A 16057-nucleotide genomic window follows, 5' to 3' on the forward strand; every position below is an offset into this window, starting at 1 on the left:
TTGTAAACCCACACCAGCGAAATATATTAAATTTAAATTTTTAAAGCATAATAGATAAATTCTTTGGGTACTTCGTTTTAAAGAAAACTTAAGGCTTGTTTTCAAATAAAAGAAAACACATTGTCAAATCTGACTAAAAAACAGTCTATTGATTGATTTAGGTCAGAATGGTGTACGGGAAATGCGCTACTAAATAGGCTAGCTGTCCGTTTTTGGGCCATAAAGGAGATAAAGTTGTTTCAAAATATGACATAGTAAAAACCAGCCTTTACAGTGTGTATTGAGCTTTCTTTTGATTTGTTAAACTAATAAGGGCTAAGAAATTTTTTTTTTTGAACTTAAATCGTTTGAAGAGTTATTAAAATTTTGTATATATAAGGAACTTTAATTATTTTATTTATAACAATATCAAAAAATTTAAAAAATTATATTTTTGTTAATAAAAAGGCGAAGGACTCGCTGCTTATAGAGTGAATTAATGCTTGTTCTACGTGGGGATAAAGTTTCGATATCTTTATTTTCGCTTTGCCTCTTTTGTCCTAAGTGAATATGCTTTTGTTTAGTGTTTTGTATAATATAAAAATATTTAGATTTTTGCTTAAATTAATACATATAATTACATATAAACTACATTTTTTTTATTATTTTCTTATACTAATGTGCTAACGCCTTTAGGGCCCGCTGGCCTTAAATAAATATTTAGAAAGAAAAGTCAAAAAACATTTTCTAGACTAACAATGGATATCAAAATGTTTTCGAATCTCTTTCTCAATAGCTTATATTTAAGGATAAAGGAGAGGTCAAGTATTATTGCGTTTTGTATTTGTAAATATTAGCTTTGCGCAGCTTTCAGTTCTCAAAGCATTTGTTGAGAAAAAAAATTACAAAAATCAGTCTTTAGATGTTGAGCGAAGTGAAAAGCTAAAATATCAATGCTTAAAAGTTTAAACTAATTAAGAAAATGTCGTCTATAGATTTGTAGTGCATTTCATACAGTTAGTAGACCCTGCCATAGGGCAGCGTATTTGGGTAGTAGGGCATCAGCAGTTTGCTGCCAAAGCGTGCCGATTGCGCCGATTCGCTGCTGTAAAATAGTAAATGAAAAAAACATTTATGAAGATTTAGTAATTTATTTAAAATATATACTTAAATAGAATTACCTTGACGAAAACATCGATGTGCACAGTTCTGCACGTTGCATATGACCCGCACCACTGCTGGGTGGTGTTAGGCCGCAAGTGCTGCCTGTGGCGCGACGGCGTGCGCGTATCAGTGAATAAATCGCTACAATCACGGCAACTAGAAAGATGAGACCCAGTACGCAAAAGGAGAGGGCCAGCTTGGAAACGGAGAGGCAGAGTGTGCCATCGCTGTGGATTTGGCGAATGTGTGGTGGATACTCTTCGGCTGAGGGGAGGAAGACAAAAATAAAAAAATAAATAAATGAAATGTAAAAAATAAATAAATAAAATGCAAAAAATAAAAAATAAATAAATGAAATGTAAAAAATAAATAAATAAAATGCAAAAAATAAAAAATAAATAAATAAATGAAATGCAAAAAAATAATAGAATAAATAAAACTGAAATAAAATGTATACATTAAATTAAACTCAATTTAGTTAAAATTAATTTAACCTCATTAAATACATATATTGAGCTGATTGTTTATTTACATATGTATTTAACTTTCTTTCAACCCAAAAAATATACATATCGTCGATGTTTTTGCATCGACCAATTGCAAAACCGCACTCAAATTTTACAGGGGAATGAAAAAATGGTTTTTATTTAAAGGCATTGCCTTGATAGGCGGTATTTTTTCAAGCTATTATTTTACAAATCTGTCGTTTTATTAAGGATTTTACGGCTTTTATGCATAAATCTCGATGCATTGAGTTCAACATCGACGATATGTATGTACATATGTAGATGTATGTATGTATATTAGAGTGCATCACCAAAATTAGTGACGGGTTTTCCACCGGAACTATAAAATTTATTATATTTTAAGACTTCCGCCAAAATATTTCATAAAAATATTTAGAGTGAGCTGGACCAATTTCAAAATACCCCCAAAAATCTCATTACATATTTTCATTGCGTTGATAAAATTTTTAAACATTTTTATGCGGTCCTTTTAAGCTTAAACTCTTCTTCCATCTGAGGCGATTTTTTAGCGAAAATGTTTAAAAAAAAAAAACTAGTTTTATTGACAAAAAACTGGATTCTCATAGGTATTTTCAAATAGGTCTAGCTCACGTAAGTCTTAGTATTTTACGAAATGTTTGGCGGAAGTACAGTATATTTCATATTTCGGATAGAAAAACAGTACATTCTTTTTTGTATGAAAAGTGATGCACCCTAACATATATGAATCTTCATATTTTATGATGCACTTTAAATTCTTTTATTTATTTATTTTTAACATATGCTTTCAATTTTATTAAATTTATTTATTTTTAAATATAAACCTACAAATTTTGTTTTTATTTTTTATTTTTTTGTTTTTTTTTTTGCATCCTCTAATAATGTCCACCTACCACTCATATTATAACGACGGTCGTAACGCAATCGATCCACTTCAATTTGTGGTGCCGTCACCGCCAAAGAATTGAAAACTTCAATGCGTGCTAGATGCTTATCAGCGCTCAGCTGTAACGGCTCCGAGCTGCGACAATTTACCTGCAATGAAAAAATTTATTTAAAAAAAATGCAGTGCATATTCAGTAAAACTGCATTTAAATTGCGTACACATTTGCTGTAATAATTCGAAATGAAATCGAAAGTTTACATAAGTTTTATTTATAAAAACAAAAATAAGATAAAAAACGCAAGTGCTCAAACATTTTCAACATGTTAATTACGTTCATTGCTCATCCACTCGTGCGCTGTGAACGATTTTTTCAATGCGCATGCGTGCGCAACGCCAACACCAACGCAGTGACTAGTGGATAATGTGCGCGGCTTCAGTTGTTTTCGAACGCAATACGGCTGGCAAAAAACAAAGGTGGCAGAGTTATTAAAACGTATGTATGTAAATACCGAAACGCAATGATTTTGTGGCTTTAAAGAGCCACATAGCTCATGCTTTCTTGTTAAATCAAAAATGTGTAACGCTTTGTTACTCGCATGCCCCAGACAAATGGTCAACCTCGCTGGGCGCCCGCATCCACTCCAGCACGCCTACCCGCCTATCCGCTTGCTTATAAGAGCGCAAGCCATTCAACTCGCGCGAAAAGTGAAACAGCCTAAAAATTACACACAGCGAGGTTTTGTTGTTATTTTTGTTTGGTTTTTATATTTCTTAAGCAGGTTGCACAAACAATTTAGCTTTTAATTACAAAATATTTGCACTAATAGTATGTGTACGTGTGTGTGTGCGGCACAAATGTGCATTTGTATTGTTTACTTATTGTTTTCTGTAAAGTGCGTGCAAATAATTACGAAAGAGAGTTTTTTTTTAATATTTTGTGTCCTCACTTTCGTATCACTTCATTGATATTGGGTAATTCGCAAACAGAATAAACAAATAGTGCAAAATGCTTTGAACATGTTTTTAGGAGATTCACTAAATAAATGTGTCGATTAGAAATTATATAAAATTATATCGGTAATAGATAATAACCTCTAATTTTATTATCGATTTCATCATCGATATATTTAAAGAACCCGTTATTCAGTTAAATACATATTTAGAGGCATACATACACATACATACATACTTATCGATTTATTTAACAATCAATTTATCAATAACTGATACATTTGTTAATTTACATTTATTAATTTACTGTTCAATACGTTTATCGAACTCATCATCGGCATATTTATCGATTTATTAATTACACTGTTATCGAAATGTTTAACGATTTAGTTTTCGATACATGTATCAAACTAACTATCGTCATATTTATCGATTTATTAAACAATATTTGTTATAGGTAATTTTGGATAACTGAAGACATTTGATACTAATAGCAATGAAATATCGTTTTACTGTACTTATGTATGTATGTATATTTATATGTAAGTATATACACATATGTATGTACATATCGTTAATTTTTCTGCAAGTGTCATAATTAGGGATGGCAAAAAAATAAAATAATCGATTAATTAATCATATGATTAGTCACAAGCCAAAAAAAAATTATTGCAATTAATTGCAATTTTCGAGAAATTATCGATTACTCGAATTTTTAAGGCACTTTTTTACCGTGAGTAGATATTCACAAAAACAATTTTCCAAAAAAATTTCTGATCCTCAGCCTTATATAAAATAAAGCGAGTATTTTTAGCGGCAATTTTTTATTATTCAACCAAGTTTGCAAAAATAAAAGCTTTGATAAGCGTTTTGTTGTTTTTTCAAAAGCCCGTAAAGTTTTGGGTAAACATTTTTCATTTCCTCCCAAGCGTCGATGATATGTATTCCGATTTAGTTCTATGACTTCACAATTTAAATAAAAACTCATTTCATCATATTTCTTGAAATTATTTTTACGATTATTTTACAATTAATCGATTAATGAAACACAAAATTACGATACAATTAAGTCGACAATTTGACAAAAATAATCGATTAATTTAATCAAACGATTAATCGCTTCCATCCATAGTCATAATCCAATATACATATACATATATTGAGTTAAGTATGCACAAATTACCGCTAACTCTTGTTCTATGTTATATAAAAATTTCATAGCTGTATCGATTATTATACGAGTATATCGCACACGATCTTCAAAGCCCACTAGAACTTGAAGGGAGATCTCCCAATGTGAGGAATAAAAGAGTACTCCCTTTGTCCTGATTTCGGATCAATAGGAGAGATTTGTCGGTTTTGAACTCCATTATAACTTGCTTAGGAGTCAAATAGGAGATATCCTAAGCGAGCAACAAACGAATACTCCCAGGGGCATGATTTTTGAGCAATAAACGATTTTTGTCGAATTTGTACTCGTTTAGGAGCCAAACGGGAGATCTCCCAAGTGAGCAATAAAAGAATACTCGCTGAGGAATGATTTCGGAGCTATAACTGAGATTTGTCGGTTTTGTACTCCGTTATTACTCGCTTTTTTGTGTTATTGGAAAAATTTATCATAAGGAAAACTATAGAAAATATTTCATATAGAAACAATATAAGGAGGATGCAATAATTTAATGTGTGCTATTTAAATGAAGGTCCGTCGGTATGTGTTGCAACTTTTGTTGAAATTTATTAAATATTGTATTAGATACCGCTAAATACTTTTCAGAATTGGAAAATTATTAGGAGCGTCAGCACTTACGCACGACTCCATGGTTTTAACGTTCATATCACGCCGGTCCAGATCTTTTACTGGGTGGCAAAGATATCAGATGGGCAAAGTCACCTACACATTAAAACAAGAAAGTTTTATACACTCTCCCTATTTGCGTGAACTCCTGAACACCCAGGCATCCCTGACACCCGGGACATCATGTAGTTATCTTACCGTTTTATTATTATTCTGTTTTACTCTTAATGCACTTGTTCGCAACAGGAATTCCAAAATTAATCAATAATGTAATAAGTATTATTTATGTTTTGTCTGATCTCGTACTTATAGGTATCAGTTAAGATCTTTTAATATTGTATACAAACATGTGTTTAAAAAATTAAATAAATGGATTGCGCAAATAGCAAAATCTTCTAGCTTTTGTGTGGGGCAATGAAAAGCTCTTTTATTACTCGTACAGGGATGCCTTCCATGGGAGTACTCACTTATTGCTCGTTCGGGAGGAATATAGGATGTTTTTCTATGTGCACTCCCTTGTTGTCTTTTTGGGAGGTATAGGGGAGGTTTTTATGCCAGTACTCCCGTATTGCTCGTCTGGGAGGTTTGTGGGATGAAATTTTTGTGTGTGCTCCTCGATTGCTCGTTTAGGAGGTAAAAGGGATTACTCCCCTTCCTAGGACATACAATGTTAAAGGGAGTATACAAAATTACATGCTTATACACAGAAGCATACGGAGCAATGGAGAGTATTCGTATACTCCCCAGGGAGTACTCACCGAGCAATCGTACGATGCTCCCAAGTTCTACTGGGAGGTGACACAAATCAAAATAATACGTACGTCAGGAAATGCGAAAAACTGAAATAGCACATGCTAATCATATGGGCAAGGAAGACTTTACCTTAGGTTTTTTCAACATATTATAACAAAAATTTGCTCCAGCTTTTGTTGAAGGGAAAATGAAAGCTCTGTGTACGTGACTTTTGAAGATCGTGTGCGATATATAAACACAAAACTTTAACGCCGTTTTTCTTGAGTTTTGCTTTTTCGAGTTATGACACTATTGAAGTAAGGGAGCGATATGCACCACGAGTATATTCCGGAACCAAAAATAACTATTAAATATCAAGATATTTATTTTTAAATCATTTCAAAATCGTTTTATTTTTATTACTTCGAGCAAGAATAATCGTAATTGTAACCATTGTAACGGGGACTGAGTTTTCATAACCGATTAAAAACTTTTATTATTCTAAAATTAAATCTGATAATAACGGTTCTATATTGTTAAAAAATAAGAATAAATAATAGCGATCAAAAATTTATCGAAAAAATAAAAATCCAAAAATAACGATTATTCTTGATCAAAAAAAAATAAAAATCACAAAATAACGGTTAAATTTGATCGAACAAATAACGACTAAATTATGATTTTTATTATAAAGATCATAATCTTTGGGTTCCCAATCTGACGTACATATATTTCGCGCCAAGATACATATGTTTGTGTTGTTGTTTTATAATTTGTCACTTACAGTTTAGAGATGTGATTATGAAGCGCTAAAAGGTTTTCGTCGAAGAAATTGGAGCATTGAATATACCTAATCTAAAGCTTTAAATTATATTGTTGTACTTTTCAAATCCGAAGTAGGTTTTTAATTTTTACAGCGGGATAAAATTTTACTGCAAAGTTTATAAGGGATTTCTGGCGAAACTTTCAGCCTCGAATAGTTTCTCATTGCTGATTTTTTTTTGTGTTTTCAAAGGCTATAGAAAACCCCTTCAATGACCTCATACACATGAGTGGCCACATGAGTGTTATTTAGCATTTTCAAGCGCCGCTTACTTGAGTTTTTAGTAACCATTTTAGTAACCATTTTCGTAAGATTATCTTCTCATAATTTCCTATACATATGCACATATTTACTTCATTTAATTACTTACATTCGGACATTTGCCCTTGCACAGCTGCACGCCACAGCTGACATGCAAGCGCTCGCGATCGGGAAATTTGAAGGCGGGAAATGTGGCCGTGAATGTTTTCTCCATCAAATCGTCCGGTTGTTGTTTGGACCAACCCTCGTCGACTGGTTTGTAATGTTTGTTTAACGGTGGCATGACCTGAAATTGTAAAAGAACGTAAGTTGTTTAGGAAAAATAAGCAATTGCATAGATTCAATTTAATCTAAAAAAAAACATATAATTATTCATATTATTGCTATAAGAAAATCCAGCATGCAATGCAAATAGCGGTTTCTTAGCTGAGCTTAGCCATCCATCCATTTATTTTTATTGATTTTAGTAACGTTTTTTTTTTTTGCTTTGCATAATCGGGCCTCCTCAGTCAGCCTTAAGCAAAATGGTTTGGATTGCTTCTATTGTTTGTTATTGCTGTTGCTATTTCTTTGTTTATTTTACTAGTTACATTATATGAAGCGTAAAGTAACATCAACACCATGAAAAATGTGTTAATAAGTTTAATGAACTTCGCAGTACTTGTAGTTATGTACTTACATATTTATGTACATACGTATGTAAAAGTAAATCCGAAAAAATACATTTACTCGTAATGCTCTTTTGCATCAAAGAGCTTCAATACTTGAATATTTGCTGGGATAATCTTCAAATGAACACTAAAGCTCAGACCAGATCAGCAGGGCTCGGAGTTTGATGACATGAACTACGAGTTAAAAATAAGCTTAAACAATTACAACATGTTCTTAATATTCCTTAAAAGTTACCTAAAACAGAAAAAACTTGCAGAAAAAAAATCCCTTTTTGTTTTATATATATTACGATAAATCTGAAAAAACCGGGCTACACAGAAATCACAGAAAGTCCATTGTGTGATCGGCTTCTTACTGTCATGATACTGGAACAAAATTATAGAAAAAAGATGGCGATGGAAGATCAAAAATTTCAAATCAAAAATTTCGTAGGGCTAACATACCTCACACAAAAATATTTAGTTTTTATGACTCCAAAGGATTAAATAAATACATTCATGACTTGTAAAAGATGAAAGATTTTGTGATCCATAAGGGGTGTGACAGTTTAAAAAGCGATGTCGCGTTATGGAACAATTGAGGCAAAACTTCAAGCATCGAAAATAATGAAAAATTCATGCAAAAAAGCAGCGTTCAAACATCTGTTCCATATCATTGGACTATTTTCTTGAATATTTCAGCAAAAAATGCACTGATCAAAAACAAGGATAAAATAAGGATATTTAAGAATAACGCCAGCGCTAATTTTATTCATGGACTTTACACTTATGGACCGATACATTTATATAACTCCCTATTGACATATTCATCAATAATTTGACGAGATATTTATCGATATTTATCGATATATTGTTGCCGATAATTTTGAATACTATAAGACGTTTGATATCGACTTCAATATCAGCCAAAATCGTAAAAAAAATTCTGATTTTTTCTTGTGTATACATATGGCATTGGACACTTTTAGATAACAGCGTAGTGCTCGACGTTGAGCTGAAGAACAGCTTAACTGATTTGATGAAATCTACCAAGATATCTAGAAAATCTATCCTATCTGGAAATCTTACAACCTTATGTCCAACCCCCGGCTATGACCAACTTTCAGCGCTGTAGAACACTGTTGTCAGGCGTGCCGTACCAAAGCTTTTAAAAGATCTGTACAATTTATTTTCGGCTGGCACAAAATGGGAGGGTAACTAAAAAGATCTAAGAAAAAAAAAAGTATAATAATTTTACCAGTAAAAATAGTCTTATTGATTTTTAAGATATTTTTCAGCATGATTTATATACTTTTGCTTACGCTGTCGAATGTTCCCTACAGTGAAGTCGGTAGCTCAAAATCATGGGTTTTTTATGCTTACTATTAACAGGTCTATTGCGCGCCGGTAACAAAAATTTGGTAACCGGTAAATAAAGCTTCTGTCAATTTTTAAATTCTTCGCATTCTTTTTTTTTTTTGTTTTTTTGTCTACTTGACACTTGAAAGTAACCCTTATCGTAAACCGTTCCGATAATGCTAAAGAAATTTAAAATTGTGCTATGCAAAGGTCAGATCGAATTCCGTATACTTGTTTAGTAACCCTCCTAAAAGCTTTGGCTGGCCAACACTGCAGTAACTGCAGTGATGCTCAGAGAGAGCTTTTACTCTGTGCGCGTCCATATAAAATATAGAGAGCGCTTTGAAGAGTTCCGCCCGCGGGCTCTGTTTTGAGTACCACTGAACTAGAAGCACAAACAACTTTTGAGAGCTCAAAGCTTTCTAAAGTCCTTTGACGGTAAAACTAAAAGCTTAACTCAAAGAGCTTAAAAGGGACCAACCTCACATATGTACATAACATTAACAATTTCCGTTGAGACAAAGAGGAGACTTTTATTCACTAACTACTAGAGATCAACATACGTAATTGAATGCATAGTACGTCAATGGCCTATCAAATTACGTGGCGTCAACGCAAACTATTTATAAATAAAATAATAACAATAGCCAACGTAAATGCTCACAAAAGTGTGAGCAAATGTTAACGTAACAGCAAGAAGGGCGGTGCGCGCAGACGCAGAATGCATTTGCGCTAAACGCAGACATGTGTCAAGTTCAATGCTTTTCCATGATACAAAAAACTCATAGCTGAGCAAAAAAAAAAGCATTCAAATAAGTAGTTACTACATATACATACATATGTATATACATATGTACCTACACAGCGGGTGTAAATTACATACATACATATGCACGGGTATATTATTACTTTGGAGTCTGAGTTACTTTTGCTTTGCCAAGCGTAATTGATGTGTGAAAAAATCACGCTTTATATTAGGAAAAAGCGTTAAGTAAATTAAGAAGAAAAAATCAACAAAAGCGCGCCATTCGATACACGCAAGTACAAGCAGATTCACTTACGTTGACGGAAATGAAGGCACCTAGGTAGGCGGCTATGATTTAATACAGCGAAATACAATACAAACTGTGAAAATACATGGCATTGGTGTCACAGACAATAGCTAAGGGAAAACGGAAGTTCACGCCGAGTTCAGCTGAATATTTATTAGTTTTAAAAGATACTTGTTGCTCCATTTTGATTTATACTAATTTAAGTTGTGATGCTTCTCTTACTATATTCGAGGGTAGCGTGATTTTTGAATCGAAGCTTTGTGTTACCCTTGAATGTGGTAAAATCTTCTTTAGATCAGTACTCACTGATTCCTTTCCCATGTCCCAATGGCCATCATTGATAGGACTCTGGTTTTAAGGTACTCAGTAGAAAATGGAATCCATAAGCATAGTTTAATAGCATATTTCCATCAAAGGCTTAACTGCAGTTAAGAGCTCAGAGAAGTCCAAATAATTCCAACATGGGGTGATCGGCAAGGTTTTTTCTTAAGTTTTGCGTTTTTCCTTTCGTTTACATCTACTCAATAGAATCACCCCCTTCGAGTTGTAGTCTCCGTTTTTCAAACGGCATAACGAAACAACACTCTCAAGTATAAAGGTATCCACACACCTATGCGATTCTGTCGCAACAAATCCGCACCGTTTTTGATGCTACAGACGTTACTGCTTCGAAAATGCAAGTACGCACACATGTGAACGATTTTATCGCAGTAAAAACTGTCAATTTATAGACAAACTAAAAAAAATATTTGTCAACAAAAGTAAAATTATTAACTTTTCTATATCAAATATGTTTTGTTTTCTTACGTTCAATTTTGATTTATTTAGAATCCTTCTATTGACCTTTTTCGTTCTCAAAACGCGGCAGTCTGCGATTTCGGCACGACGAAAAGAAGAATTGTGAAAGTTTGAATAAATCGCTGCAGCAAAATCGTACAAGTGTCATTTAAAACTATGGTCGGCATTGTTGTAATATTTGTCGGAACAGATTCGTACCGACAGAATCGCATAGGTGTGTGGATACCTTAAGTCACTCATCATGCGCGTGCTAGTATATGGCGCAGAAGCAAGGACAATGACAACATCCGGCTCTTGGATTATTCGAGAGAAAGATTTTGCGGTATATTTAATGACGTGTATGAGCTTCACAACGACATGGACAAAGTGCAGTGAATTAAAATACAACGGCTCCGCTGGCTTGGCCATATCAGAAACGTTCCAGCTCTGAAAGTATTCAACTCGGAATCCGCTGGTGGGCTTGGCTTCACTTGGCATTTCCAATTGGCGTCAGTTGGCACAGAAGACAAAACGACTGGTGCTTTGTCGAACTCGGCCAAAACCGCTTAGGCGGTTACAGAGCAAAAGAAAAAAGACAGAGCCCATATATGTAGTTTGTCAGTAGGAGCTGAGTAGGAAGCCTAATTTAATCGGAGTATATTGGTAGTCACGAACGTTTCACGTTGTAGGTTATTCAGACAGTTTTGACGACTCAGTGGGTTGTTCGTTTACTAAGCGATTCTGATTTATTTTCGTGTAAAGCTGGTAGCCATGATCAATACTTAAGCGACGTACCTCGCTACCGATACCCTGATGGCTTAAGACGTGGAAAGTGCTGCCAGAAAGTCAATCTAGGGCCTTGTTCTTGCAGCAGGTGGCTTGTAGAAGGGATTTCGAATCCATCGACGTTTATTTTCTATTCAAGGCTCATTTCGTTCGTCCAGATGGTTAATAAAGTGGCCGTGGACTTTGCGGTGGATATTTCGACGTTTCGCACAGTGGAAAAATAATGAAAATCTCCGGGGTGTTAAACCGAGTTTGTCTTTAGTCGGCCGAGACTCCCAGATACGGAACTGAGGTTTGCTTTTGGACAAATGGGGCTCAAATTGGCCATCCGACGGTGGGCCGACGGTGACCAAAAGCGCCTTTAAGCCTGGTAATCCGACAATTTTCGATTTGGGCAGTTATCTTGAACAGTGCTGCTCTTTAAGAACTCACGCGGTAAGATTTCAGACTCTTATTATTACAACAATTTCCTTATCAAGCCCTTGAGGAATTCTCTGGGGACGAACATCAGCTGGCTGTGGGGTTTTACATTCTACATTTGGGAAATAGAACTCTTCTTAAGTTTTGGGCACAAAATACATTAGAAATGAAAATTGATTATTGACTCGAACCTTACAGCATCTAGAGGCTAATTTTACCCACTTGCTACGCCACTTTACCAAATTATGTTCCAACCTCCTTCGGCCAGTTGATAGAAATAGTTATCAATTAATGAAGAAAGACAGTTTAAGGTTATTCTATAGTTTTTTCTTCAATCCCTTTTCCATGCCCATATTTTTGCAGATTTTTTAGGCAATAAATCTTTCTTAAAGGTCAGCACTTTTCCACAAATGTCAAAGCAAATGGCATTAGTTGACATCTGGACTTTAAAAGTAGCGCAAATAAACAGGGAAGTAAATACGGTGCGATTTACCGTGCGAAACTTGGCCAAAAATAAAGAAAAAACAAACAAAATTAATTGAAATAAATAGTCACAAAATTGCACAAAAACAAAAACACATGCACAGGGCTATGAATGAAAACTCATGAAAACGGCGGCATGATGCAGCAGTAAATTAAGCTTTCCGCTGACAATTTTGACCTCCTAACGCTAAATGAAAGCGAAATGAAAATGAAAATCAAAGCAATGAAAACCCAAACACAAAAACATAAAAACATACATACATACAAATGTATGTAAAAAGGTTTTGTGCGCCGAGAATGAGAATGGAAAATCAGTCCCGGTATGTGCTGGGACGTCCGTAGCCAGTCACTAGTTTATTGCTTCATTATTCTAACGAGCATTTAATCTATTCATCTACGCGCAACTTAAATTATTTATTTATTACTATTACTTTTACGCTAGCGCTTACGAGAGCGAAGGGAATAGATAGAAAATGCTGAGGTGAGCCGCCTTGAGCGATCACTTAAAATAGAAAACCGCGCGCGCGCTTTAGAAGCGCATCAAGAAATCATTGCCGGGGCTACACTGGGTCACATGCTGCCATGGTGCTTATGCTGCTCCAGCAGTTAGCAAGTTACTGTGCCATGACAATAAAACCTTTGTTGGCCCATTTCTGGCGCAGATGAACTAAATGCCCAACAACAACTACAATAAAAAAAACAAATGGAATAAGTGCGTTCAGCGTCAGCGGGATAGTATTTATGTATGTAGTATAACGATGGCATACGCTGTAATGAATATCCAGCCGCCGCCGAGACGGTCGCGCTTGTGTTTCGCGTGTGTGCGCGGAATCGTGTCAAATATGCTAATGGAAAATATTTCACTCTTGGCTAATTATTGTGACCTCTTAATCTACTCAACTATGAGAATCACTACCAAGTAACCAAAAATAGCAACAATAGATGCTAAAACAATACCAAGCAACTGTTTTTTTTTCATACGCTTCCTTCTCCGCTTCCCTACGACTACATAGTAGTGTCTCAAGCTGCAAATACTTGTTGGCAGAACAAGTGCCCTGCGAAGGAGGGTGGAAAAAATATACAATCAAAGTGATGAATAATTTAATTGCTATGTAACCGCATACCCAACAACAACAGCAATTAAATACCGTAGCAACAATGTGACTTTTATGCACAGTAGTAGTGGTAACTAGTATGTATGTGTGTATGTATGTATGTAGTCCAAAACTATGTTCTAACATTTAGCATAATTAGATGAAAGAGTTGTAACTAACAACAAAAAGGCGTACGTACGGGCGCGAAGACGGGCGTATGTATGTACGCATGGTCGGTTAGCTGGTAAGCGCTATAGGCAGGCGTAACCGCGAGCTTAAAATAGCGTGGAAGCGTTAGTTGCAACCTATTTATCTACCGTTTTACAGATATAATATACAAACATATGTACTGTAGTTTGTACCTTTTTAAGTGCTTCGTTAAATACCCGTGAGGTATGGAGCAGCGCGTTGGCATTATTAAAATACTTTTTTCGTTTGTACCGTAGAGCGAAACATTTAGAGATAATTGTGTGAAGAATTTTGATCCAGAAAATAAGCGAGCGTTTAAAACATACATATTACACATAAAATAAAGATGTAAAAAAAGAGTAATTCCAGAAGGTAGTTGCAAATTTTTGGCACACTTTTTTTATAAACAGAAAAAAAATCTGAGAAAGGGTTCATATTAAAAATGAATTAAGTTTAAAAACACCAAAAAGACTAGATTGAGCCCTTTGATGGCTGAACAAGAACACAGAAGTGCAAGTGTATAGGTAATGTGACCAACTATTTCATAGCTCAAAGAAATACAGGTTACGTTGGGTTAAGTTAACGCCGCGAGCCGATTAAGAAATCCATGAGAGCTCAGTGCTTGTTCAGAAGTGCGAGCCAAAATGCTTAAATTTTAGTCCCGCTAAAGGTGGACAATCGAAAAGAAAGTGTGGAGACGACTCCACTTCATCTTCCTCTTGACTGCTGAATACCAATCGCACAGTGGCCTGTCAGAACCTCCATCACTAGCCCTTGAGAGGTAAAGTTTTTTGAAGTGCCCTATAAAAAACATTTGCTGCAGCAGAGAAACGTCTTCTTTTCCTTTTTATGTCAGAAAAGGACCCGATTTCCCTTAGCCTGATATCAGTTCGTGCTGCGACAATTCGGTTTGCACAATACACAGGCGCCGTGTTCAACATATGCATGTTAAGCGCCGGTGTAGGTGTGGTTCCTAATGCTTCGCTAATTCCTGTTTTACAAGTGTTGCCTTCTCTAGTGAGTTGCATCAGACAAGGGCTGTTTGAAACAATATAGCCTAAAATCTGGTTTCCTAGAGCTAAAGAATCAATTTGGGCGAGCGACCCCACCTTTTACGGATAGCTCCCCTACAGCACTACAAGGTAACTGACACCTTTTCTACCCTTTCCTCAATGTTAAGCTTCTCCGACAGCCGCCGTTGATCGCCCACCTAGTCATCTGGTTCAGGTAACCTTGAACCAGATTAAAAGGCGTGTTTAGAAATCGGCCCTTAACCAAAAGCTTCACACCATCTACATAGGTGATCATATTATAATTATATACTTGACTATTGCCTCTGGAGTGACATTGTTGTAGGCCCCCTCGATATCGAAGAAGGCCCCTGCTGCATGATGCGTGCAGGCTTTCTCTGACCACTTTACCAATGTGTGCAGGGCGGTATTCATAGACCTTTTCTTGCAAACGGCATATTGAGCTCTTGAAAGACAGTCACGAGGAATCTCGTTTCTTATTTACAGGTCTATCAGTCTTTCTAGTATTTTTAGCAAAAGCGTTTTTAGCAAAAATGAAGAGACTGATAGGCCTAAAATCTCTAGGGGAAACATTAGAGCCTTTTACGGCCTTCGGGATGAACACAACACTGACTATCCTCCAAGCCTTAGGGTTGTATCCGGTCCTCATGTAGTTCGCGTAAATAGGATCCAACCAATTACACGACTCCTTCAGAGCACTTTGCAGCTGCGCGGGTATGATGCCATCGATCCCGGCGAATTAAATGGTTTGAACGAATTTATCGCCCAGGCCATGTGACGATCATCCAGAAGATCGGGGAAGTACAGGACCTGGGGGAAGATTATGTAACCAGTTAGCGACAATTTTCGAATCGCTATCGCACTTTTTGATGCAAAAAATGCGATAGTGATCCGAAAATTGTCGCTAACTGGTTACAGAATCTCCCTCCTGAAGTACAAAATATCGCAAAGAAGTACATTTGACTGTACTTCGAAGTACGAAGTACAAGAGCCAAAAAATAAGTACTGTACTTCCGAAAGAAGTACGTTTGGTCACATTATGTATAGGCTACACAGTCGAACGTGAAGCTAAGGAACTAGGATTGAGCTGGTAGAAGTTAAAATTCATTACCAGAAGCA

General features: G+C 35.5%; 1 protein-coding gene across 2 annotated transcripts in view; it reads right to left on the reverse strand.

The window, feature by feature from the left end:
* LOC108372134 (uncharacterized) overlaps positions 1–16057 on the reverse strand; it is a 17775-nt gene continuing 1718 nt past the window's right edge. Inside the window, exons 3-7 of one of the 2 annotated variants that reach the window (XM_017627786.1) lie at positions 7207–7383; positions 2543–2684; positions 1161–1407; positions 995–1084; positions 1–935 (exon numbers count right to left, since the gene is read on the reverse strand). In XM_017627786.1, the coding sequence (XP_017483275.1) occupies positions 997–1084; positions 1161–1407; positions 2543–2684; positions 7207–7383 (654 nt within the window). In that variant the 3' untranslated portion in view covers positions 1–935; positions 995–996. Of the gene's footprint in view, positions 1085–1160; positions 1408–2542; positions 2685–7206; positions 7384–16057 lie in introns of both variants that reach the window. The other variant, XM_017627785.1, reaches the window with a different exon arrangement.

This window comes from Rhagoletis zephyria, unplaced genomic scaffold, assembly GCF_001687245.7.
Source record: "Rhagoletis zephyria isolate East Lansing unplaced genomic scaffold, Rhagoletis_zephyria_1.1 Rzeph_scaffold_05476, whole genome shotgun sequence".
Lineage (NCBI taxonomy): Eukaryota > Metazoa > Arthropoda > Insecta > Diptera > Tephritidae > Rhagoletis > Rhagoletis zephyria.